Source organism: Pyxicephalus adspersus, chromosome 1, assembly GCF_032062135.1.
Source record: "Pyxicephalus adspersus chromosome 1, UCB_Pads_2.0, whole genome shotgun sequence".
Classification (NCBI taxonomy): Eukaryota; Metazoa; Chordata; class Amphibia; order Anura; family Pyxicephalidae; genus Pyxicephalus; species Pyxicephalus adspersus.
The window spans coordinates 100,361,725-100,389,647 of record NC_092858.1 but is presented as its reverse complement, the minus strand read 5'-3'; the positions used below and the strand labels follow the sequence as shown (position 1 = coordinate 100,389,647).

The 27,923-nt window shown below is 36.9% G+C and overlaps 1 protein-coding gene across 1 annotated transcript; it reads right to left on the bottom strand.

Moving 5' to 3' along the window:
• Nucleotides 1-7,751: 7,751 nt before the first annotated feature.
• Nucleotides 7,752-27,704, bottom strand: SERINC2 (serine incorporator 2). Its single transcript, XM_072420814.1, has 10 exons — nt 27,584-27,704; nt 18,767-18,928; nt 16,580-16,758; nt 15,436-15,515; nt 13,128-13,265; nt 12,855-13,024; nt 11,967-12,057; nt 11,609-11,744; nt 10,318-10,524; nt 7,752-9,173 (listed from the first exon to the last, which is right to left on the bottom strand). Exons 1-10 carry the CDS (start codon nt 27,620-27,622, stop codon nt 9,035-9,037), a joined length of 1,341 nt encoding a protein of 446 aa, XP_072276915.1. The 5' UTR covers nt 27,623-27,704; the 3' UTR covers nt 7,752-9,034.
• Between the last annotated feature and the right edge of the window lie 219 nt (nt 27,705-27,923).

Genomic DNA, 27,923 nt, shown 5'->3' with positions numbered 1-27,923 from the left:
TTGAGCTCAATACAAAAAAGCTGTATTGAGTCCAATACAAAGAAATCTTTATATAATATATATATATAATTGTATTATATATATATTATATAAGCTACTGTACATATACATTACATTATACACTATTTTTTTTAAAGATTTTTTTTAAAGATTTTTTTTTTTATGTTTTATAAAAAAAAAAAATTATTATTAAATTTTTAAAACTTTGGACATATTTCGGTGAGTAATGCGGTAATTCGTTGTAATTCGGTGAATTATAAGTAATTATTGAGTAATTCAGTGAATTATAGCCTACAATCTAAAATAAATTTCCATGAAAAAAAATTAACACTTTTTGCATGGAAGTACGGAAGTTCGGAAAGAATTAGAATACCCGGCGTTCGCGTACGCGTCCCTCGACGATTCCTGATCATGTCCGTGCGTGCGCCCGTCGATGGGGGTCGTAGTGGGAAATTCAAATATTTTGTATTGGATTCAATACAGTCCTGTATCCAATCCAATAAAAAATAATACAAAATATATTTATGTGGTTTTGTCTATAGGTATGTGAAGTTGGACTCTGTTTTAAAATTTACCACACTAGGGAGGTGGTTTAGAAAAAAATATTACTATACAGTATACCGAATTATTGCATTTTCAGTATTTTTGATTTATTTATGTATTCTTGTTTAAGCTGATGTTTGTGTTTTTTATTTAATTTTATTAAAAGTAATTTTTTTTTTTTTTTACATGATTGTGTGTTTCAAACTTTTTTTATATTCATGATATCCACTAGAACCCTGTTCGGACATATTTCTGTAAGTTACAGGTCTACAATTTAAAAAAAAATTTCATGAAAAACAGTGTACCGCTTTTGGTACAGAAATCCAGACAACAGAGAAACGTCCAGGAGGTAATTAAGAAAACAAGGTAAAACATAAATAAATATCTATAAACAATCTTGAGGTGTAACAATCATCATGCTGCGCCTCCCTTGTTTTTCCGTCTCTAGTACAGTTCCTGAATTTAGTGGAATATAAAGGCGAAAATTGTCATTTAGAATATAAGAATTTATTAGAATATTATTTTTGTTTTATTTTTAATAAAACATAAAAATTGAAAATAATGTCCAAATTTTTCTGTGGACCACCAAAATTTTCTTTCGGACTACCATTGGCGACTGCTGCTATAGAGTAACATTTCTTGGCAAACGAGTAATGTGTAAGATTATTTTAATATTTTGAGCATTCAGACACAGAGATAAAGTACCTTATAGATAGAGAACAGAACCTTGATATACCAGGTCAAAATTCTAGTAAAGCGCCTGTGATTTAGACTTTAAATAAACTATAGTTAATAAATAAAGGGCTCCTTGAAGATGACTGTGGATGCAAATAAATCTCTTTCTGATGTCTTGCACTGTAGCCCAATGACAAGGACCATCTTTTGTTATATCCACAGCCCTGCTGCTCAGGAAAAAGCAGTTCCTTTGGACTGCAAAAATCATTTTTAAAAGGTTACCGAAAGGGGCTTTTGAACTTTCTTGCTTTAAGATGTGATAAAACACAGCTTTGTAATTTGTATAAAGGTAAAAATAACCTTTGCAGACTGCCTATAGTGCTTCTGAACAGAAATCTCAGGGAAAATAAGGCCATGTTACCAAGTAAATTCCTTTTCCTAGAGATGGCTTCTTTCATAATTCTGTAAAAAATTGATTTTACTTTTTAGATATTTATATTATTTGGTCTAGGCATCCGCAGTTCATTTTTGTACAACATTTTGAAATCTAGAATGTGTTTGAGTCCAGGGAACTCAATGGATAGCTAATGTAACAGGTTCTAGAAGTTAAAAAATTGGCCCTGGATGTTTAACGCTTATCAAAACCAAAAAGAAAAAACATAATATATAGTAACTTACAAGTCTTTTGATATGGAGGTTGTTTTTTATGTCCCATTTCCCCTTTTTCCTTTTAAACCATGAACTGGTAATTTCTAAAAATAACACACTTCCTGTGACTTTGTAGCTTTGCTTTTTTCCCACAATATCTATGGGAAAGCCATGGTTGTCTTACAGGTTGCATTTGTTTATATTACATGGTGAAATGTTTAAGACAATTAGTTTATGCAAAGATAATGTTTCTCAGTGGTGGACACATGTGTAGAATGAATTGGGAACCCCCACATACTTTTTTTCCCAATAATTTATCTCTGGTATAATTTTTTCAGCCCATTCTCCCTTATACCATTCTATTGTTGTAAACAGATACTGCATCAATGTCCCTGATCAGTGTCATTACTAGACACCCAGTGTGGTAACTCATGAAAGTGGATTTACTAAAGAGGTTTAGACTATGGGCTAAAGTATGTATGGATAAGGAGAAAACATTAGGAATGCTAAGAGAGAAAACATGTGGTGTGCATACTATGCCATGGCAAATAGTGTGGTATAGAATAGGGAACACAGTGAAGCTTGCAAAATGATGTGATGTGGAATAGCAAAAAATACAGAGTGAATTGCAGAATGTTACACAACCCAAACAAAGGCAATGAAAGTAAAAATATCTTTTGTTCTTCTATATGCAAGTGTGGGAAAAAGATCTAGAATTTTTCTTGGGATTTGGAGGAATAGACCAAAACAACTTTCCAAAATCTCCCTTAACATGGGTCCAGTTCAGTCTAACTATAAAACTATGTAATACCTAAGCTGGTATTTGTTTCCGGACAGGATAGCCAGATACCTCTTGGCATTTTCCCCATTGTGCTTCCGTGACTACAGACAAAAGGGAACGGTGGGGCATATCTGGTGGTCCTGCCCGATTGCACAGCATTTTTTGGAATAAGGTCTCCCAGCTTCTCTCATCAATCCTCCAACATTACTGATCATGTCTCCAGAGCTTGCCCTATTTAGCAAATTGGATATACCCCTACCAAAGCCCCTGAAATGCTTAGCTTGGTATATCCTTAGCTGCTCAGATAGCCCTTGCTAAAGCCTGATAATCTTCCAATATCCCATTTGATATCATTATCATCTTCAACTTTTACCAGACCTATCTCTTAAGTCTTGAACATCGTTTCCCTGGATAACTGATCTCCCTGGCAATGCAGCTCATCCAACATCTGGTTGACTGTTCATTCCGGACAATCCAATCTTGCTGCATTTATGCTCAAGCTGAAATGTTCCTGAATTTTAAAGGGGCTGCCAAGCAAGAAGTGGCTACATGGGGGCCACCATTTAAATGAAAAGCAAGAGAGGAAAAGGGGGTTTGGGGGATCAGTAGTTCCCCCCCCCCCCCTTCCAAACACAAAATCCTGGGTGCTCGAACTAAGTGAGTCCTAGTGTAGCTGCACATTGCACCTCACTATGTCTGGTCCTGTTAGAATATTCTAAATGAACAGTGACAAGGACACATTTGTAGCAAACTCAATAGATGTTTTCTGTGCTTGCTGAAAAACTAATTTACCCACCACAACTACAGACCAATAGGCAATATATTCAAATATAATATTTCTAATACATTTATAATTTGTGAACATCCTCATAACTCAAAAAAACAAAAAGTGGTTTCTTTATTCTCTTGCAGGTAATGTGTTGTGCTCACACTCACTCAGATTAGAGTTCAGACCTTTGAGCTAATCTCTTCTTTTGAGAAATATACTAAGGGCTGGTACACAAGCGTATCCATTGCCAATTTTGCTCTCCACAAACCGATCCATTGTATTTTCAGTAACTGATTAGTTGGAACACTCAAAACACTGCTCACACATGTGCAATATTCCTATATGTGTTGTACTTCTAGTGTACCTGCCAATAGGACATAGCAACCATCTGATATGTACACTGGTTATTAATAATAATATTGACCTTTGTGAGTACTGTAAGCACGGCAAAATCCCTTCATAAACCAGCTTTGTCTTTTGTTGCAGTACAAAGTACAGTGGTACCTCAGTATAAGTTCGCTTTGGAATAAGTCCTGTTTGGACAAAAATTTTGCTTGGCATACAACCTTTGCTTGGTATACAACCTTTGTGCTAGAACTTGTATGAGTCAAAATGAGTCACAACACCGGACAGGACTGGCCACGAGCCAGTTGCTACCATTCAGTGAACAACCCGCACAATAACTCTCTGTGAATGACATAACATCTCCTCCTCCTCCTCCCTTCTCAGCACCATCCTAGTAGGCACTCAACTCTTCTCAGCAAGGTAAAGGGAGGTTACATTTTCATTTATCTCATCTAATTGCTTTTGTATTTATGTAATTTAATATTAAGCAGTGTTTAAAATTATTTTATACAGCCTCATCAATGTATATTATGCCAATAACAATAGGATTTTTTTTTCATGGGAACGGATTAATCATTTTCCTTGTATTTCTTTTGGAAAAAATTTGTTTGGTATAAGTCCTGTTTGGGATAAACTAAAGGATCTGGAACAAATTAAGGACTTATTCAAGGTACCACTGTAACAAAATACAAAAGTGCATAATTCTGCACTTTCCCTTACACATTTACTAACCCATTAAATGGCTTCAGAACCAGTCCAGATGTGGAAAATCAGTTGTTAACAATTAATTCAAACTAAACTTGACTTCAAATCAAACCATTTCATTGGATCCGAAATGAATCCAGCCAAATATGTTTTCCTAGTTTTGGATTAAGTGTGGGAGGGTTAGGACCCTTTTTTTACTGCTATACAGGGCTCTGTTAATCAGAGACACTTGCTTGCTGACATGACCTTAGTTTGCTAGACAGGAAGTGGGGGCAACTCCCAAACAAAAAACAAACTTTCCTTAATAAAGTTAGGGTTCTTACCCTTCGAAGAACACTCTAGGAGACTAGAAAAATAAGTTTTGGCTTGACATACACTTTAAAGTGAGAGCCTTGCATTTTCTATATATATTTCCTTCCTGCCTTTATTCCGAAATTCTATTCTACCCCCTCTTCTCTCTATAGAACAGAATAGGGATGTGTATACAACACTTGTTTATTAATCTGTCATTCATCGCTGAAAACACTCATGGAAGAAAATTTCCACTGACAATAATTGAGTATGTGTATGCAGTCTTAATGTCAGTTCACCTGCAAGTCTTCCTGGTCTTAGCATTTATAAGCAATTGTATCACATATACAGTGATTGTAGACTCTTACTTTCTTTGTAACAGGATTCTGTTCTAGTTGTAATGATGTTATGGTCAATCTATAGGAGCAAAGATAGAATATTTAACTTTAATTCCGCAAGATCAAATCAAGAAATTTGTAGTTAAAAGTGCCGAAATGTTTCCAGGAATATCACATTTTCCATTTAAAATATTTTACACCATATTGTTTAGCCAAAACTGGCCCTGAGGTTTTCTTAAGGGTGATGGATAATACATCCTAAAAGAGATGAATCAGCCCCCAAAGTCATTTTTGACTGAACCTTTGGAGGTGAAGCTTGAATTTATCTAAATCTAGCTTTGTAAATTCATTAGTACTTATGGGTTTAATGTGTTCTGCATGATAGCTCTCTTTTAGAATCATTGGAATTTAAATTTGGAGAAATGTAAGATTGAACCAAAATTAGATTTGAGCATTGTTTTTTTTTTCTCCCAGTATGCTTACTTCCCTCTTAAGTGTCTAGACATGGGTAATGTATATCTATTTCAGGTTTTATGTTGAACAGGCCCACTAGATCAATTAGCCAGAACAGTCTGCCAAGTGAACAGAATGAGTCACTACATCTACAGCTCACTACATTTATTAGCACAGGCACAATTGTGAGAATTTGTTTTCTAGAGATATTCATTTTCTAATTAACATCTGGCTACTTTAGGCATATTTGTACAATCCAAGAACTGCATTTGCAGCTATGCCAGGCTTAAAGTGAACCTGTCATACTCTTTACATTTAGTGAAATATGGTATTAACAGTATTCTGAAAATAATAATGTTTGTCATGTTGTTTTCAATAATTTTAGTCTAACTATAAACAAGTAGAGCAGGAAATTTAGTGAAGAGTTCAAACAATTTGGTCCAAGGTCATCACCTACAATCTTCTAGATCAGTGTTTCTCAGTTTAATAACATGGGGGAACCCTAGAAATTACTTCAAGGTCTTTAGAGAACGCCTACTGTAATTACTATATCCACAGCTCACAGTACATTAGTTTGGCAGTCAGTAGGTAAGTATATCAGTAGTAAGAATGTTTCTTACATGGCTGGCCAGCTTTAAGCACCCAACCCTTACAGCCAAAAAGATCATTGGTATCCCTTAAACTAACCCGGGAGGTACAAATTGCTCAATGAACCCCCTAGCAACCTCTGGGTGGACCCTAGGGTTTTATGGAATCCTGGTTGAGAAACACAGCTCCAGATCAATGACTTGAAGTAATTAAGCAAACCAAAATGACAGGCAATAAAGATTTTCAGAGAGGTCAGCAATACCCAACTTTTTTGCAGGTTATTCAGGCCATGTTTATCCACAACCAGCAATTTTTGGGCCTGCTTGGAAGATAAACCCTATGTTTGTCCCAGTGACCACTGTCACTAGGGTTGACACAATTTAGAATCCTATGGTTGCCATCAGACAGACAGTATAAATCTATATAAATAAAAGAACTGTGTGGTATACCAGGTTATGAATAATGTACATGAAGCAAATATGTGGACATTTTGAAAAACTGGTAAATCTATAATGTTAATCATTTTTCTGACCTCAAAGTGCTGACCTAGAGAGTCAATGTTAATCTAGTGCCCTTTGGAGTCATTGAGGTCACCAGTTCTCTATTTTTCCATCCACAATTTTAAAGCTGTTCATTTGCACTGTGCTACCACCTAGTGGTCATAAGTGGAAGGAGCAACACATGGGGATAATTAAAAAGAACAAGAAATGTCAAAAATGTCTTTTTTTTTTTAACTATTTTAAAATAGAACATATATGTCTCTTACAAATAGCTCTGTGTTACTTTTCCTATGCACAACCACAAATCAATGTTGATGCGATTTCAGTTTGACAATCGATGAGCAAGTAGGAAAAGCATTGACAGTCCTGCCTCCTAATTATTGGTCTCTAAATATTATGAAAAGCCTTACTGACCAATAGTGGAGCAGTACAGGGTCAGGACAAAGCAATAACTTTTTTTCCCCTTTAGTTAGAAAAAAAAACAGACAAACTGGTTACAGATATTAAAAAAAAAAAAAAAAAAAACACCTTTAGTTCCATGTTTAAATCTTAAACACAAGATGTGATGGAAAAGAATGCAGACAGGTAATTGTTGTTGTAATTGTGGAGTATCATTTGGAACATCACCTAAGGTAACAACATGGCTAGAGTCACTCAAAATTAGCTAGATAATCATGACCCAATTCCTTAACTGAAGCCATTTTTTTTTATCATTTTCATGCATAAGTCAAGTTTGAATTGGTGCTCTTTACTAGTGTGTTTCTGTAATTTTTAAACTGGCTATGAATCATTTTGTTTTGTAAATCATATAATGAAGCAGTGATGAACTGTAGCTGTGACATAGCAAATTCAGTATTTATATCAGGAAATGTGCATAAGGTGGTGCTTCTAAGGATTTGCAGAGTTGGTAATCATTTTCTCTGTTCATTTCAAACAAGGTACAGTACTTTTAATGCTTCTAGACAACAACAAAATCCTGCTAATGACTGAACCCACTAGAAAATATTACTAATGTCAAGGTAAACTCATACACAGTTGAATCTCATATATCCCATGGGAGATGCATTCACAAATACAAGGGCTTCATTATTTAGACAAAAAAGCAGACTGCGTAGTAGAGGCAAACATTGCCAACTAGAACAGTTTTATTATATTGTAACAGACATCGAAAAAAATATACATTAATATAAAAATACATTGTAAAAAAGAAGGCAAAGAACAGTTGATTTCCTATGGTAGTACAACAAATACAAGATTAGACAGACACTTGAGAAAATACCCAAGTAATCCTGTAAGGCTTTGAAGGTGATTCCTTTTAATTTTTTTTAGTGCAAGCATTGCGTGTGGGATGAGGGGAAGTTTAGGAGTTACAAGACAAAAAAAAAATTGTACAAATTTTTTTTTAAAACAAACGGCTTGGCTCTTCTACTGCTTTATAGGCAATCTTTTTTTTTGTGCGATTTCATCTATTCCTCAAACAACTCTGGTCTCTTTCAGACTAGCAGTTTATGTAAGGAAGAAGCTGTATGGTTATTAGTATCAGAAGTAATCGTCCTTTCAGGTATTAATGACTAATGTTAGTTAGACTAATTTTTCTGCTACAGATTTACATGCAGAGTATAAGCCAATCACTTTTACATCATTAATCATAAATGTAGTGTATTTTTTTGCCTAGATACTTAACCCATTAGTTGTGATATGTATTTTATTTTATTCAAGTAAAAGCAAATATGACTGTTTGCGGATGGGCCCACTTACTATAAATACATAATCTGTTTCTATATTGTAGTAAGAAAATTTGTATCCTATAGACTGCAAGCCCAAACAAAAAGTACATTATATATGTAGGAGATATAAAAAATGCTCATTATGGAAAGATTTGTCCAAAGAGCACTGGTGTATGAAAGCAAAGAAAAAAAAGTCCATTAGGAAATTATGTAAACAGCTATGGGGCTCCGATATTGGATTCATATGTGCATTCTCAAAAACTAATAAAAATGTTAAAGTTCTGAAACTCGACAGAGCAGCAACTCTTACTAAATTAGACCCTTGACTCCTACACCGAGTCACAAAGTGCCCACCTGAGTCACAGAGATTACATATAGGGGCAAGGATTTGCTTACAAGCAAGTACACATAATTTTATACTTATTTAAATTAGCAAATTTGAATACAAAGTATGATCTGAAGACAAAGTATGACTGCCTCCCTTTAAACCTTAGTTGCAGTATGCAACATAAATCCTGCATAGCCAAGTCTGTGTGACACCACAAATAGGCAGCAGTTCTTTGGAGGATGGAATAGAGTTAAAAGTTTAAAAATGGTGGTGTTTAGCGAACATAATACATAGAACAAAAACAAAAAAAAGTTATACGTAAGGAATTGGCTATTTTGCCAAATTAGCTGAAGTCTCTGTCACTGAAAATCACAGGGGCAATTAATGTCCACAAGTAAAGGAGTAGTCCGACCCAGCTGGAGGAAATCTTCACCCAAACTGCAGACCAGGGGCTGGTCATTGAATTATTAGAGGATCCTGGCCTGTTGAGAAGGATAATAAACATTATTGTAAAGGTTATTGTTTAAGTGAAATATGGACTATAGAAAAACCCACAATACTTTGCACGAGGTGTTTGCCATTCAATGGTTTACCAAATTTTAAAAACAATTTACAAGTCCTAGTGCAGTCTGTGTTAACACTTCTATCACTAACAGCATTTTCCTGTAAGTAGGTCTTTATATGTCTAAGTTTATCTGTGACCTCCAACATAAAAAGGCAACTATGCCACTTGCCTAAAGAAACAGTTGTAAAAGAGTATCTTGCAAAAAATATGGCCCTATGTTGCACCCTTTCCTATCATATCATTTTACAGTCTAAATCGCTTGCCAGAAATAAAACTTAAGCCCAATATATTTTTCTGAAATACCCAACTTCCAGGTATGTTACTGATGCAGATCAATTGGTGGGTAGAGGGAGGCAGAATTGAATATTTGTACAGGGGACAACCCTTTGAAGCTATAAAGTGGAAACGGCATTTGTAGATACCACAACTGGAATAAATAATTCTGAGGACATGACGATATATGTCAACACCCAAACTTTAAAATTTTAGCCCCAACTGATTCGATGTATGTTATTTCAGAATCCTAATATCCCTAAATAACCTGCAATTATTGCTTGTGCAGCATTGTATTTAGTATTATAATAAGAGTGTACATTATGCATGTTAAGTTGTACAGACACACACACACCTAAATTTATATTTTCTATTAAAACAGAATGATACCATCACTAGTAGGCAAGGTTTGTTTTTTGAAAAACCTAAAGTTGCCTGCTGTACCTGTGCAAAGCTCTGTCTAACCTATGGACAGATTAGGAAGACATTTGCAGAAGAAAAAGCCTTCACAAAGTTAGAGCGAGAAATGGTCATCACTTAAAGGCAAATCTAAAAGTAGGTTGAATGTAATGTGTGTAGTGTAGATTAAAAATAGTGGTCAGTGTTGATGGTGCTAACTGATCAATGTTCCAATGTTTGTTAAAAATAAACTTTGAATACTAAGGATTTAATAAAAAAAAACCCCACATAAAAACGCCCTGACTTTGGTCAATAAAATTAAAGGACACTTTTAATCCATTTAAATGTAGGGGGACATCCGTAAACAGACAGGTAAGGACTGCACTTACAGATACCAGTTCGTGAGTGTCATCATGATATACAGCGAGGCGAGGAAAAGACAGAAGTGGAAGAAGCTGTAGCTATAGCAGACACCATCCTCTTCATTATCATATGCTCTATACACTCCATCTTCTGTGCTCTGAACACCCCCATCCCCGGAACTCTCTTCTGTTAGCATCAGCTTGTTCACTTGCTGGTTGCTAGAGTTACGAAGGCTATAAACATAGGAGACATAACATAATTAGAGTGGAACAATTGTGTAGTAACACTACTGTAACTGGAATTAGGAAAAATGATTTATAACAGAAACATATCATAGTCACTACACCTTATAAGCAGTCACCTGGCAAATCTGATAAAAACTTCAAAATAACTATAGTCAAATTCAGGTACTTACAGTGCTTAAACAAATACACCTAATAAATTCAAAGCTCTATGAATGAAAATATAGCTCCATTAGTTTTCATGTTTAGATCTGTCTTTGTTTAAATCAGTTGTATTACTGTGCATCATTAATCATTTTCAAATTTAAAAAAAATACATTCAATGCCGATTTTTGCATTTTCACGTTCAAAACATTCTAACTACTCAATTTATAATGTTTTCCCTTTTGAAACTAATATATATATATATATATATATATATATATAGGCTGTCTAAGGGTCTCTCATAGGGATGCCTTCCCTTATGCATCCAAACCCTATCAACTACTACAACGAAAACTCCCAACATTTAGATGCCAACCAATACCCACATAGGCCCATTGCTGCAAGACTAAAAAAGCTCTTCGGCCTCCCTCTTTCTCCTCTTCCTAGTAGCATCCCCAGTTAAATCAAGTATACATGTAGAGAAGTATTTTAACTTGCCATTAACAATACAAAAGAGTGCAAAAACAACAAACTATACAACTATCATTCACTATTTTTTTACACATTTGTGTAATGGTTGTAAATTGAGTAGATGAAAACATCATCAACACGATCATTTACAAATTTTAACCATATTTCAATCTAATTTGCAAACCACTTTTTCTTACAATGAATTTTTTGATTAGATAAAATAGTAAAGCAAGAGGATGGCACATTATATACTACAGCTGATCACAAAGATCAGCTGTAGTAGAAAAGATCTGTAGTAAAGATTTTTTGCTATCTGGACAACTTTTCATTCCCTAACAAGTTACAAACATTTAATATGTAAACGCCCCAAAAATGGACCTCACTGCATAATAGGGGGCCATGTCCAGCAACTTCTGGACTTCAGTTTAGTCAGAACCAATCATATCATATGTTAACCCACCTAATAAAGAGAGTGCATAAAATAAAGATCACAAGTCCAACAATGCTAGGAGCATCCCACCACTGAGCTGCCACAGAGTTGGAAGAATTAGTTCCAGTATGGACGAAAGCAAGCAACGTAGGATTGCAAATCTTGTCTGTGGAAATACAAAAAAAAACAAATTGTATTGGCTATGTTATGTATGTTTAGAAATCCAATCATGGAAAAAAAAAACAAAAAAAAAAAAACAGGAGACAAAATTTTATATAGCGAGCCCACAAATTAAACGGGCTGGTTCCATCTATATTACAACATGGTCTCATTTACACCAAAACTAGTGCAGTTTTCTAGTCCCTGTGAGCTTCAGTTGGTTACTAACCTGGTACATTTGCCATAGCAGACCAGGTGATAAAAATAGTATACAATGTAATAACAGACGCTTGTAGTAACCCTGAATGGGGCTGAGCCTCCTAAAAAAGAAAAAAAAATGTATTACATATATAGTTGAGCAACAATTACTTCTGTAAGAACATTCATAATTGTAGATATGAGTTAAAGTTTAAACAAAATGCTACAAAATATACACAATGCATAGAAATACATCCTGCTGCTGCCAGATAGTAAGTAGTAAGGGACCTCAGCATTGACAAAGCCACTACAACTACTCTAAGCTAGGTAAACATGTAACCCTGGAGCCCTGACAGATACAGCAACTGCACAGGGCAGCAAAAAAAAGAAACTAAGGAGAGCACCAAATGCTGAGAATATCCTTGTATGAAGAAAATCAAGCTGCTTTATCAGAAAGGGCCAATCTTCTTTGGGTGCCCCATCTTCTTGAAGCATATTTTATTGTGTTTATGGATTAAGAGACACATACTTCCAATCCTTGTCAAATAGGCATACCAGATCGTAGGCATGGTGTCTTTTATTAGAAAATTGTTTGGGGGGGGGTATTTTTTTAATTTTAAGTAAAATGAATAGAATGGAATGGTGTGCATGAACAAAATGGGAATGCCAGATAAAGTTCTTTTTGAAATAGACCTTTTTATTATTATTATTATTATTATTATTATTATTATTATTATTAAATGGTACCAGGTAAAACTACTTAATCTTCAACCACTTTGATCAATTTAGTTGTTAGAGCTCTGCTTTTAATTTTCTTTAATATAACCTCAAGGTTTGAAGTCTAGGTAGGCATTGTATCATAAACGAGACAATATGAATTCCAATAGACAACACTGCAAATTTTTTTTTGGCTTCTTACCTGTACTTTGGGAAGAATAGACACTACAGAAACAATGACACAGAATATAAGGTTGAGACTGATGAACACTTTGTTGTGAACACAATCGCCTGATCCGGTGTAATAAATATAAAGAAACACAATAGCCACAATTGCACCAGCGTAGATCAGCACAGTACATATGAGAAGAGCTAGAGAAACAGAAAAGAGTGTCAATCCAATGCCAAACTAACATTTACTAAAAAAGTGACAAGAGGGGTAATTATAGTACCAATTAACACCAACTGTGCTTACCTGCATACCAACACTTTGTATTGCCATCTTCAGCCCTTTGAAGCCAAGACTGACTCCAGGAGTGGGCAAGATCAATAATGAGTACAAGTTGGATCAAGAAGAAGAGAAAACCACCAACCATGCCGAAATAATACCACACTGTATGGAAAAGATGAGCATAATTAAAAAAAATAAATAAAATAAAAATGAGAACATGAAGAATGAGGGCGAAACAAATATACTATATACAATAAACTTAGTTTATTTCACTAAGGTTGACAACTATCCTTGTGGTAGCACAGAGACATCCCATTTGGAGACTCATACAGTCCCTTTTTCCTAATTCCACAGAAATCTAATAATTATAAATACCAGTAGCACCACCAGAAAAAACACACACGAGTCAACAAATAGAAAATAAATATATATATACACACACACACATACATACATACATACACACAGTTAGGTCCATAAATATTTAGACAGACAACTTTTTTCTAATTTTGGTTCTGTACATTACCACAATTAATTTTAAATGAAACAACTCAGATGCAATTGAACTGCAGACTTTTAAAAGATTGAGGAACATGTGAGGAACTAAAGACTTTTTTTTTACTACACAATCCCTTCATTTCAGGGGCTCAAAAGTAATTGGACAAATTAAGAAGCTGAAAACAAAAAATGTTCATTTCTAATACTTGGTTGAAAATCCTTTGCTGGCAATGACAGCCTGTATCTTGAACTCATGGACATCACCAGATGCTGGGTTTCCTTCTTTTTAATGCTCTGCCAGGCCTTTACTGCAGCGGCTTTCAGTTGCTGTTTGTTTGTGGGCCTTTCTGTCCGAAGTTTTGTCTTCAACAAATGAAATGCATACTCAGTTGGGTTCAGATCAGGTGACTGACTTGGCCATTCAAGAATTTTCCACTTCTTTGCTTTAATAAACTCCTGGGTTGCTTTGGCTGTATGTTTTGGGTCATTGTCCATCTGTATTATGAAACACCTCCCAATCAATGTGACTGCATTTAGCTGGATTTGAACAGACAGTATGTCTCTGAACACCTCAGAATTCATTTGGCTGCTTCTGTCCTGTGTCACATCATGGATAAACACTAGTGTCCCAGTGCCACTGGCAGCCATGCACGCCCAAGCCATCACTCTGCCTCCGCCATGTTTTACAGATGATGCTTTGGATCATGAGCTGCTCCACGCCTTCTTCATACTTTTTTCTTGCCATCATTCAGGGAAAGGTTGATCTTGGTTTCATCTGTCCAAAGAATGTTTTTCCAGAGCTGTGCTGGCTTTTTTAGATGTTTTTGAGCAAAGTCCAATCTAGCCTTTCTATTCTTGAGGCTTATGAGTGGCTTGCACCTTGCAGTGCACCCTCTGTATTTACTTTCATGCAGTCTTCTCTCTATGGTAGACTTGGATATCGATACGCCTACTTCCTGGAGAGTGTTGTTCACTTGGTTGGCTGTTGTGAAGGGGTTTCTCTTCACCATGGAAATGATTCTGCGATCATCCACCACTGTTGTCTTCTGTAGACGTCAAGGTCTTTTGGCGTAGCGGAGTTCGCCGATGCTTTGTTTCTTTCTCATGTTTTCATGTCTTTGTTTTCTCATGTCTCATATTGTTTTTGCAGCTTAAGGATGACTTGTTTCACCTGCATGGAGAGCCCCTTTGACCGCATGTTGTCTGTTCACAGCACAATCTTCCACATACAAGCACACCCCCTCCAAAATCAACTCCAGGCCTTTTATCTGCCTATTTGATAATGACATAACTAAGAAATTGCCCACACCAGCCCATGAAATAGCCTTTGAGTCAATTGTCCAATTACTTCTGAGCCCCTGAAATGAAGTGATTGTGTAACAAAAAGGCTTTAGTTCCCCACATTTTTATGCAATCTTTTTGTTCAACCCACTGAATTAAAGCTGAGAGTTATTTCACTTAAAATAAATTGTGGTAATGTACAGAACCAAAATAAGAAAAAAGTTGTCCCTGTCCAAACATTTATGGACCTAACTGTGTGACATACACACAGGGTTCTCCCCAGGCCCTTTTAGCAGGGCGAACCACCCGGCACTTTTCAGCACCCACCCGGCTGTTTTTGAGTGGTTACTAAAGACTTTGGTCACAATACAGGGGCTGCCACCCACCAATTTCTTCCCACCCGTCTTGAAATAACTTCTGGGTTGAGCACTTATATACATATATATATGTATATACACATACATACATACACACACACACACACACACACATACATATTCATACACACACACACACACACAAGCAGCAGGAAAAAATGGAGACTATTCCTTACCAGTTGTAAAGACTCCATTAGGGATAAAGAATGCTCCCACAGTTATCCCTACTAAAATCAGGAATTTGATAAACCAAAACCTAAACAAAAGAAAAAAAGCAAGAAATTTACAATATCTGTTAACAGCAATGACATGAAACCACAAAGAAAGCAAAAAATACAAGGGAGTTGATCTCGCTTTCATAAAATGTAATAAATTTCCCTTTTAAGCAAGCACAAAATTGGGTTACATGCCTTCCTGACACCCATGCGCGAGATCAGCATTTTTTTTTGTTTACATTCCAGGACAGCCTTTTCTGCACATGCCTGACATGTGCAAGTAAAAAAAAAAAAAAAAAAAAAAATATATATATTTATATATATAGTAAAAAACATGGTGATAGGTCCTCTTTAAAGATGAACTCCAGGCAAAAGGTAAATACAGTTAAATACATATATAAGAATTAAATTATTTATGTTGTTAAATTTATTCTTGTTCATATACATAGCACCATAATGGTTACATGGCTCAGAGGCTCAATGGATAGTAATCTCACTTTCAAATTTGGGCCGATTTGCAAAGTGTGCTATCAGAGTTTGTGTAGGGTTCCTCCAAGCACTCTACCACATCCCAAAACTGGTAAGTCAATTGGCTTCTGCTCAAATATTAGCCTTCAGTTAGGTTAGAACTATTAGATATCTTTGCTTTTGTGCTATAACCAAAAAATCTGTGGTAGAGATTTACTTGGAAGGACTTTTCAGAATTTTGTCTGAATATTAGATTCACTACTTGGATTCGTATGACAAATATTAGGGAAATTACACTGTGAGCTCCTCAGAGAAACACTTAATAATATGACTATGGACTCTGTAAACAGTAAACTTTGTAACAGAAGTACAGATTAATCAATAACACAACCCAAGCCCCCAAAAGTAAAGAAATAGCAGTACAGACTTTGGTAATGAAAGATTTTACAAGGACTGGTTTCAGTCTGTTTCTAACACCTAAGGAACCCTGATGTGTATTGTGGCAAAGAAGGGTGAAGGTTGCCAGGATTCTTCTGCAACATATAGCGGGAATAGAGTGAATAACTCTACTCTACAGGTTAGCTAGGCCTTTAACTTGTATACATTTAGCACTGTGATTTTACCAGTCCTCACTCACCCATTCTGTATATATGCTCTTGGGTCCCGACTACTCCGTACACATATCATTATTATGACAAACAGAAAGAAAAAAGCAGCCATAGCAAAACACATGCGGTAGACAGCTTGATGACCAACGACGATATCACAATTTACACTGCCTGTAATGGTGGTTGATGAGGTGCAGAACCAAGGTAACTGAGGGTGGGAGAGAGAAATAAAAAGACAAAAAAAATAAATAAGTGCCCTTACATAGATACATTTGTGTCTTGCCCTTCCCCTCCATATCTCACAATCATTGCCTAGTCCCATGCAATAGACTTAACTGTGTGGGCTAAAGCTAGCAATGAATGAATTGACTTTGTTGACATTTATATTGATCACATTGAAAATTATTTCAGTCAACTAAAAACTGATCCATCTGCACAATTATTAGACAGCATATTGTGAGCAGGCAGGTTGAAGCAGCCTATTGCAATGTTTTAAGTGCACTCCTCACTCGCCGTCTTCTTCCAAGTTCGGGTGTTCAACCATCTTGATTGGCCAGACGGGAAAGATGTAACTTTCCCTCATAAGAGCAGAGTCACCCAGAAGCCAGGGGTGTGTCAGGATACCCATATGCACTGTACACTGAACTATGCAACTGCAGCTCAATAAACGTTTCAGGAAAGTCTGTGAACAGGCAGGTAAGTATGTTTTATAGAAGGAGGGACACCTGTCTTCTGCAATAAACAACCTGCTCACTCTTAATTATTCATTTTTAATGTATTGCTCCATTTTAATAGATATCATTTTATAGTTATTCTAGTAATAAATTACTCGTTTTGTCAATATGTCTCCTAATCAAAGATGATAAAGCATAGTTTGTACAGTCATACACTTAAAATTGAACAAAAAACAATTAAGAGATACAAGATATCCTTTAGACACCTATGGAAATGTTTTATTTTTTTTTTTTAACTCGACCAACCAAGATGCTTTTAATTCTACACCCAATATGGATTATTTCTTCATTAATATTAGTTCATTTATGATCAATTTTAATAAGTCAATAATTTGCTCTTGAAAAAGCTCCTTTTATAGAAAAACAATCTACACCTTGGCATTTTTAGCATAAATTAGGTTCATCCCAATTGCCATCTAAATATTGTAACTGAATTTGGCCAGTTATCTCACATTAAGTTATATCATATTGGAAATATGTGAAGGAGAAAGAGAAAGCAGGCTTTTTTTGGCAGTATGTTTTTTTAGTTAAAAATCTATAACTAATTTATTTATATGTTTAACATATGCCAATAAGAAAAGGCTAAATTCTAACAGATCTACCATGCTAGCTGACACTCTAGACATAGTGCTCCTATTACAAACATATATTCTATTTCCATATTTTTAAGAACATATAAAGTATCATCACATGTACAACATAACTATTTGCATAACTATTTGTCTCTAGGATAGGATAAAGTTCCTATCCCTTAAGCCTTTTTTTTTTACCAACTATCACCCGCTCTGGAAGTTTGTAACTTTGAATCTGTCACTGATTAAGGTACCTTCAGGTTTAAAAACTTTTAGATACCATTGCGGATGTAAATGTAATCCTTCATAAATTATACTATTACCAACTCGGAATAGGGACAGAAGTTTGAATAAAAACAACCTACATATACATCCTTGAAGCATTTACCCGGATGTTCTCCACATATATTCAGCTCCTTTAACATCTTGGTACAAACCACATAATCAAACACCACATTTGTTTATGTTTTCTATCCCCTGAGGAAGCCTCTATAGGCCAAAAGCGTCAGGAATATACAAATAATTATGTTGTACATGTGATGATACCTTATATGTTGCTCCTATTACAAACATATTAAATATATGTTTGTAATAGGAGCACTATGTCTAGAGTATCAACCATCATAGTTGATCTCTGTTAGAATTTAGCCTTTTCTTATCAGTAGATGTTACCTTTAAACATATGAATAATTTAGTTAGATTAAAAAAAAAAAAAACATATGCTATAAAAAGCCTGCTTTCCCTTTCTCCTTCACATAATCTAAATTTAATCTCAGGCTTGGCAGACACACAATCATCTAGGATACCTATATTGAACAACCCACACTTCTAAGATCATATTGGATTTTTTAAATTGGTGGCTAAGTTTAGGTATGTTTCCAAACACAGTAGTAAATACAAAGACACATACCTTCTTCAGTCCATCTTCCACCCCAGGTATGATCATGATGCAAGCTACTAAAGTTCCAAGAAGTAGAAATATGGAGAATGTTAACCGGGTTATAGTCGAATTCTTCGTAGATGGACAACATCCGCAAAGGAGACATGGTGCTGTGCCACACAGACAGGAAGCCTGCCAAATTGTAGAAAGGATAAGTTAAAGACTGACAGATAGTCAGCATTTACAAAACATTACAGCAACACAAGAGGCTGAACTAAAAATACAGATCTATGGATAACACTGGGAAATAATTGGGAACAGCGGGGGAAATATATACTGCATAAACATTTTCTCAGTAAAGATATTTCAAATGGGGCTATAGACATGAAATATACACCAGATGTTAGTAACAATAAAGTTGAATGGCACGGGGAATAAGTACTGAACACATTTTCCTAAATAATTTAGGTACATAGTGGAAAGGACTTTGTTGGCAATGACAGCCTCCTGTATGAAGAAACTAGTCACACACATTGCACAGATGTGATTTTGGCAAATTATTCCACACTGTCTTCAATCTTGAAGGTTCTGGGGTGCTCCTTCCATGAACTCTGATCCTAAATTCTTTCCATAGATTTTTAATTGAATTAAGGTCGGGTCAGCTTTATTTTCTTTCACAGAAACCAATTGAGTTTCCTTGGCTATGTGTTTGGGATCAGTGTTTTGCTGAAATGTCCTCATTTCATCTTCAGCATCCTGGTAGATTGCAACAGATTCTTATCAAGAATGTTCTGGTACATTTCTCCATACATTTTACTTCAATTATATGAAGTCTGCCAGTACCATATGCTGAAAAACAGCCCCACACCATGACGTTCCCACCACCGGAATTTACTGTTGGTATGGTGTTTATTGGGTGATGTGCTGTGCCATTTCTCCTGATGATATCCAAAGAATTCTGGTCAGACTATATTCTGCCAGAATTTCACTGGCTTGTTCAAATGTTGTGCATCCTCCTGGGATGCATGACATAGGTATTCCAGGAGGATGTGTGCTCCCATTCAGTCTTGATTGGTGTGACCCAATTTTTTTTTTGGACGTATTTGGTAACACGTCCGGCATCTGGTAACAGTTTGTCTTAAAAAACAATGAAGAATGAGAAAAAAAAGTAACCTATGGCCATACACGGCCCCTGTGCACCCTCAGTAAATAACAGCACCACAATCTACTATTTACTTAAATTGGAGAAGGTTGGGACCCAACACACATCCTTCCAATGCAAAATACATTAATTTTATTGAAAAGTGACACTGGGACAAAACAAATCACATCACAATTGATTTTACCTTGAAACTTTTTCTCAGGAGGCCATATTTCCATCTGTCACATGCCAATGCATGTTGCAGAATATTTTAAATAACATCCCCCTCCCCAAGCACTAATGCAGCTCCAATGCACACCTGTACGCTACAACTATGCATTATAGGGCACCAAATTGCCAAAAATGTTTTATGTCCAATTTTTCTGATGTATTGAATTAGCTGCATTGACAAAAAGTACTCTATGCATATTGAGCATAACGTCCTTTAGAACAATACATGGTCCATGGTTTCCAAGTTTTGTTTTGCCTGGTAATCCGAGTTGGTCATTGGCCATGATGATCCAAAACCATTTAACAAATGTCAGGTCTAGAAAGGATGCCGCCTCAATTTCCCACCACAATATTGGCAGAAAGATTTGATCTTGTTTTTACAGGTTATTTGTGAAAAATGATACACAGAGGCTGAAGAAACCAAAACTTCCAGCATCTGATGTTGGGATTCACAATATTCTACTGCTTCTAGTTATCAGAAGCTAACATCCCCCACAGATACATTTTTGTGCAATATGACCCATCTTTTCCTCCTTTTCATGTGTCCCTTATCTCTTTTACTTCAACAGAACAAGTAAAACCGAACTCAGGCATGCACAAAATGAGATTCTTCAACATATAAAAAAGGCGGAGGAAGGGGGAAAGATGATTCCGCCGGCACTTCCTCTGTGCCAGGAAGAAGGAGGCTTTCAGGACAACGTGGGAACAGATCCAGAAAACTTCTGGAGGGATCGACGGATCTGTAAATGTAAAGGTGAGTGAGATTTTTTTTCAGTTTACTTCCACTTAAAGGTGCATGTACAATGCCAGAATACTGTAATTCTAGTTACATTATCATTGGCCATCCTAGGACTATAGAAGATGGCATCAAATATGAAAAAAGGGGCAGAGAAGAAAGTAGTGGCAGCCATGAGGTTACAGGTTAGTTTGCAAAAAATATGCTTTCAAATGGGCCTGTTTTTGTGCAGGCTTTTACAGGCGTTTTTTTTAAAGATGCACGTAGCTTCTAGTGCCGTTTAAATGTCCAACTGCCTCCAAAGACTTGCAAACACATATACAAACACTTTTGGGCACATATACAAGGCACTTTTTTCAGGCAAAGTTTTCTTTGCCTGAAAATGATCCTGCACGCCTAGCTAGGAGTAGGCATACAGGTGCCACGTTTTTCCAGCCTTTCCGTAAGTGAAACCTTGGTCATGGAGCCCCAGGTTGCAGCAAGGTTGGCTTGACATACACCAACATTTTAATGTGAATCATTTACTTAAAGCCATAGGAGTTAATTTCTATGCACTTTTTACGGGTTGATACAGAATTTCCTAACTTTAATTGGTTTTCTGTCACATGATGCAGTTTCTTTACCAAATTGATTGCATCACTTAGAAATATGAATCACTTGGCAGTGTTAATTATTACTGAATCTGGGTGGAGTGTGCAATGCTGACAATGTATTATCTGCTCTGACTTTAGTCTAAAAATACTTCTTCCCAGAGAGAGGTGTAGGACAAGAGAAGATTGGTACTCCTGTACTAATGGTTAGGAGGAACTTTACCTGTGTTTAGCTAGAGAACAGGAAAAGGATAACCTACAGGTTGGTTTTAAATCAGACCTCAATAAAAATAACATAGTGTCACTTCTACTACTAGTCCTGATCTATTAAGATCCGCAGCCAACAGTCCCTCTCTTTGTAATGTTAATGGTCAGCCTATTTTTTTCCCCATTACAATTGTATTGTGGAGCTATGGATAGAAGGGTAATATGTACATGAGGTTATCCCCTCCTGCACTGAACATCAATCATTATTCCCAAATGATTTTTGTGACTTTAGTTAAATTGTATAAATAAAAGGTTGATAATATTTGACAAAAATAATTCCAATCCTAAAAAGGTAACTATGTACAGCAGAAGATCCTGCCCTTCCTCACTACTTACAAAACATATATTACACATGCCTACAAAAACGGTTTAAAGCCATCAGGCACCCTTCTGTCCAGTTGATGGGTGCAGTGCATTGTCTATCTTTCTTAATCATGGAGCTGGTATCAATTCTATAATGTTACACACACTCTCCTCAACATCAATGCCTTTTGGGCTGGGGACACAAATCTGATGATTTCAGCAAACAAGGTTAACAGAAAAATTATTGGGAACGACAGCAATGGGGTCTGCAAATTTAGACCACAGGAAGTGAGGATGCCATGCACACTGTGGCAGGATCAAAAGTTAGTACTTTTACATTTCGTTACAAATTCTGGAATAATGAAAGAAAGATGTTATCTGTGCAAAGCTTTTTATTTTGGGTGGAGTTGCACTGTAATAATACATGGACAGAAAAGTCAACTTGATTATTAATTTATATGTCTATTGCACCTCGGACAGCTAATTGGTTTAATAATGACTTACAGCAAGTACTTGCTTTTAAAGCTGTATTTACTAAGGTGGACTGAAAATACACACCTCATTTCCCAACCCTTCTCATTTATCAGTATTTCTGTGCTCACTCAATGCAAATAATCAGTTCTAAATACGGGCTGTTAAAAGGAAAATCTCTCAAGAATTATAACCCCCCTACCCCAAAGAAAGGAAGACAAACTTTGATTTTGGCATTCAGCAGTGAAAGATTCATTTTACTTTTCATGCTTATTGCCGCTAGCTGCATTTCCAGTCACAATTGGAGGATATAATCTGTGCTTTCATAGACAATACTGCTTTATATTAATTCAGTATCAGGAATCCCAGACAAAACATGTGTAGGTGTGCGTCAGATATCCATGCGTACTTTTTATTACTTTTATAGGACTGAACTGGATATTTGGATACACAGCTACACATGCAATGAACCATCCAGTCATTTGGATGACATATTGAACATATATTCATAAAATTACAATGCAGCTCATATCAAAGGGGCAGATTTATGGGGAAGAAGATCAGATAACAGACTGTGGACACTTTCTTGTTTTCAATCTGATCACTACTTCTAGAACATCAGATTTGTAAAAGGCTGGTCAGAGTTTGTTCAATAATTAGTGCTTTGATCACCATACCACTTGATTAGAGTAACTGATCGCCATATTTGAAGGTGGCATTTATAGCTTATTTATTTCAACAGTGGCCACCATAACCATTGATCACAAAAGCAGTGATTAAGTGCCTCTTGGGGACATTTTAAATAAAAGTGTTGGTTGACCTAGGTATCGTCTCTGGGGCTTGCTTCATGAAAGTGGAGCTTTATGATTATAAAGTGAAGTATAAGAACAATCTATTACATTCTTGAGGCAAGTAACTTATTAACATATCTATTTAAAAAAAAACCTGAAGTACTGCTCGGACAGCTGCATTACAGTTCTTCCTGGTACTACTTTCAGCATCCTTATTGCATCTTGGCGACACGGACACAGCCCAGTATTTTCCCCCAGAAGTTTTTCTAAGCTGTAGGCGGGTGGTGGGCCTTGTATTGTGACAACTTTTCTGTAACCACCCAAAAACAGCTTCGTATTGGTTACTGAAAAAGTGGTGCGTCTGGCTAAAAGGGGCTGAGGAGAACACTGCAACCCAATGGCTGCCAAAAAGTTTCACCAAAGGGGGCAGCAGCACCAAAAGTTAGGGGCACTGCAGATAACTCAGAACCTTGCTTATAAGAGGAGAATTTACATCTCTACAATCCCCAGCTAGCAGTGTCCAAAGGCTGTCCTGGAAAGCTGTCAATAAATGTCAATGGACACCTACAGATTAAATCCTGTAATGTTCACATAATAAGTTACAGTTGTCAGCTGATACATAAGGCTGATAGGTTTAAAATAGATGTCTGCCTCCAAGACAAAGCAATTTTACAAACCATGAAATACATTAGTATTCATCAACTCTTGCAGAAACACGCACATACGTATTTATCCAGCGTCATTCTCTTACCCAAGAATCTGTTTTTTATTAACCAAAGTTATGATTAAATATTACTTGATTGCACAGCCTTTTCAAAGCAGCCTCTGACCCTAAATCTAAAATAACAACCTGCTCTGTGTACTTCAACACTAAACAAAATACATGTATCTAAATGACTTATAAATAACACCAATTAAATTGATTTTTAGCTGTTTTGATCATGGCAACTTTGACGTACCAAGTCGGTCATAGGAGAAAGACAGGAAAAACATACTTTTATATGCAGTAAACCTATAAACACATACACAAATTATACCAGGCTTAAAACATAACCAAACACCCAAAAAAGTGGAGCTGTGCATGGAGGCCATCTGGCAATCCCGCTATACAGCGTGCCTGTGTGGGAGTTACGCCATCCTGGCATGGCCAATCAAGATTGTCTTGAGGAAGAAGAAAAGAAGGAATATGGTGGCACACTATAATGGAACGGGGATAGGTCTTGTTTCTTCTTCCGTGCTTCAGTGCTGTGCCCTGATCCCTCTTGGATTCAATACCACCAGTCCTCCCGACTGGTGGTATTGGTCCTCCAGAAGCATACACACAAGTATATCTGCTGCTTATTACCAGTGAGCCCATCCTGTTCTTGAAAAATATTGAAGAACTTCTTATTGTCCTTTGATATATGTAAGGGAGGTGAACAGGGCAAATGTTCTTGGATATATCGAATCAATCCGATCGATCAATGAACAGCTTCATTTAGGTTTTATTTCCCAGATCTCTGCTCGTGTTCCACAGCACATAATACTTACCTTGTTCATACCTTCTTCTGTTCTCATACCTGTGATTTGTACTAACAGTTTAAAATGACTAAAAAAAAGGTCAAAACTCTTTTTTAAAGTTTTGGATAGAGTGGGGAAGTATTATATAATCTGTTCAGTTTTTATTGCCATCTGTACCTCCATTTGGGAGTAGTCAACAGGAAAGAATAAAAGATGGGATCCAGGATTTAAGAGTTGTCCTCAGAATAATAGGTACGGAGAAATAAGTCAAATGAGGACAGCAATCTAGGAGGAAAAATTCATAGGTTTTATCTTTCTTTTTGTTGCATGTCTAGGATAAGGGGGGAAATTTTTCTGAATGGAGTACGGACAGTAAATAACCTGGCAGGGATTAAATCATTTTTCATTGCTCTATGATCCAGTCCTGAAATGTATGTGCCCATTGTAGGTATTCCCAGCAGAGGACAGGAGTTGGCAAGAACTCCGAGCGGTGTCAGCCATTGCAACCGGCAATATGTCTGGCTTTGACATATGACATCAGACAAACGAACCCCCCTACCCCCATTATATCCTACGTTGACATTGTCTCCTATATTGACAGCTAATATTGTAAGATAACTGAGACTGTGGATCCAGGGAATACTCGATTGCCTCACGGGATCAGGAAGGAATTATTTTTTCCCTGTTGAAGCAAATTGTATGAGTTTTTTTTTTTTGCCTTCCTCTGAACCAACTATGTACATAGGGTTTATATTTGAGAAATGTTTACTTCCCTAGTGGTTGACCTTGATGGACTAAGGCTATGTACATACATGCACTCCTTGTCGTTGGAAAGGATCTTTCATAATCCTTTCCAACGACTAACGACTGCACGATGCATGAACGACTGCTGTACATACAGCACAGTTCAGTTCTATGGGGAAGGGATGGGGGAGAACAACAAAGCAGCAGCTCGCTGCGCTCTCGCCCCTTTATTTTCATTACGATCGTTGTCGTCCATCATCTGTGGATCCGCCAGGACGGTCATTCGGACGATGGACGATAAGCGCTGTACACACGCAAGATTTTTGTCTGATATCGGCTCTGAGACGAAGATTGGACGTTAACTATTGCACGTGTGTACCCAGCCCTACTTACTTTTTCAACCTAACTATGTAAGGTAATGAATGTTATTCACTTTGTTCACAAGTAGTTTTATTGTTTTGGCTGATCAGTAACAAATGCTCCAGGCATTTATGGTGTCAACCTATTTTTTCTTTTTTTTTAGTATTCCCTAATTGATCTTCTCCTCACTGACATAAAAAGAGCTGCAATTCCTTTTGTGACACTAACAGCACCAATCCAAACAACGTCCCCTACACAAGCTGAACTAAGTCTGCAAATATATCCACAAGCTCGGTTGCCAGCATCCTCCTGGCTTCATCTTCATAGCCTGGCAAAGCATAATGAAAGTTCTGTTCTGAATTTAATAAATACCAGCACCAGGCAGATGCCAGAACATGGAGCTGCACATATGTGTAAAGGATAGCAAGGGGGAAGACAGAAGCCTTTGTTGTAGAAGAGACACAGTACATATCTTTTGTAATAAAATACCCCCCAGACTGCAAATGTTTGAAGGAAGGGCAATAGTTCTGCTTTAAAAGTAATCTAAAGTTTATGAAGCTCTGCCAGGTTTTTATTGCAGCCAGTTTACTTGGAAACATTCCCTGACACAACAGGAAATAAATAAAATGATTATGGGGACATAGAAACAAAACACTTCCTCCAATAGAGCATTGATTGGAGCTCAAAGCATGAAGCTTTGTCCACTAAGAGACCACAATTTAAAAAAAAAAGGAACCCCTCATCTATCCTAATATTAGATCGTGCCACCCTCACCCTAGGACAGACCCAAGAGGTACCCACACATCATTCTGCACACAATACAGCGCCAGTCCCATCATCACATCCCCGCTCTGTGTATGCAACGTATGAACCTCAGCAATTCTTCTACTTCATGGAAAAAAAAATGGAGGTCATGTCCTGAAGCCACTAATGAGATTTCATTTCTATCCCCATCATTTTTTTTCCAATCACACTGCAATCAGTGTATAACATGGAAAGGTGATCGCCCACATTGTATGGAGAGAAGCGGGTGATGGTTACACCAAGGATACAAGGTGACCATTGGGGGGGGGTCATATATACATACATACATACATACATATATTTATGGGCAGCACGTGGCTTAAGGGTAGCACTCTTGCCTTTGCAGCACTAGGTCCCCAGTTCAAATCTCAGCCAAGACACTATCTGCATGGAGTTTGCAGGTTCTCCCCATGTCTGCGTCGGTTTCCTCCAACATCCCAAAAGCATGCAGTGAGGTTAGTGGCCTTAGACTGTATAAATGACACATGACTATGATAGGGACATTAGATTGTGAGGCCCTTTGAGGGACAGCTAGTGACATGACTTTGTACAGCGCTGCATAATATGATGGCGCTTTTTAAATACTGTGTAATAATAATATACATATACACAACCTTATATATTTACACACACACACACAACTATGGTACAAAAACACTTCAATAAAACAAAACAAGAACTAGACTAATAATTGGCGATTAATTATGTCTCAGTTATAGACAATGCATACTGTGTGATATAAAACTAAGTGATGACACAACACGTCACATACAACACAACAACTTGTCAGAAGTATCGGAGACGTAGAAAAGTGCTATGAAGAGGTAAGTGATACCGGTAGGTATACACATGAGGTAAGTGATATCGGTCGGTATACACATGAGGTAAGTAATATCGCTCGGTACTCACACAGCTGAGCAGGGAGCACACTCCCAGGCAGGCGCCCATGTTAGGAAGGAGAAGCAGCTCACACTCGCCGATCCTGGCAGCTTTGTGAGCACCGAGCGCTTGGCCCCGCCCACTCCCCAGGCTCACCTTACACTGGCTGCCTGCTCCGCTCTGAGGCAGCTTCCGGTCACTGTGAGCCTGACTCTCCCATCAGTGGCAGCTCTGTGATGAGTGTCTGATGTACATGACAATAAAATAGTCACAAAGTCTGCTAACATGGCTGAAAAAGTCACTAAAACACCCACTTCTAACAATAATACTGCACTACAGAAGAGTTCAGTGGCACAGCTCTACCTAATAC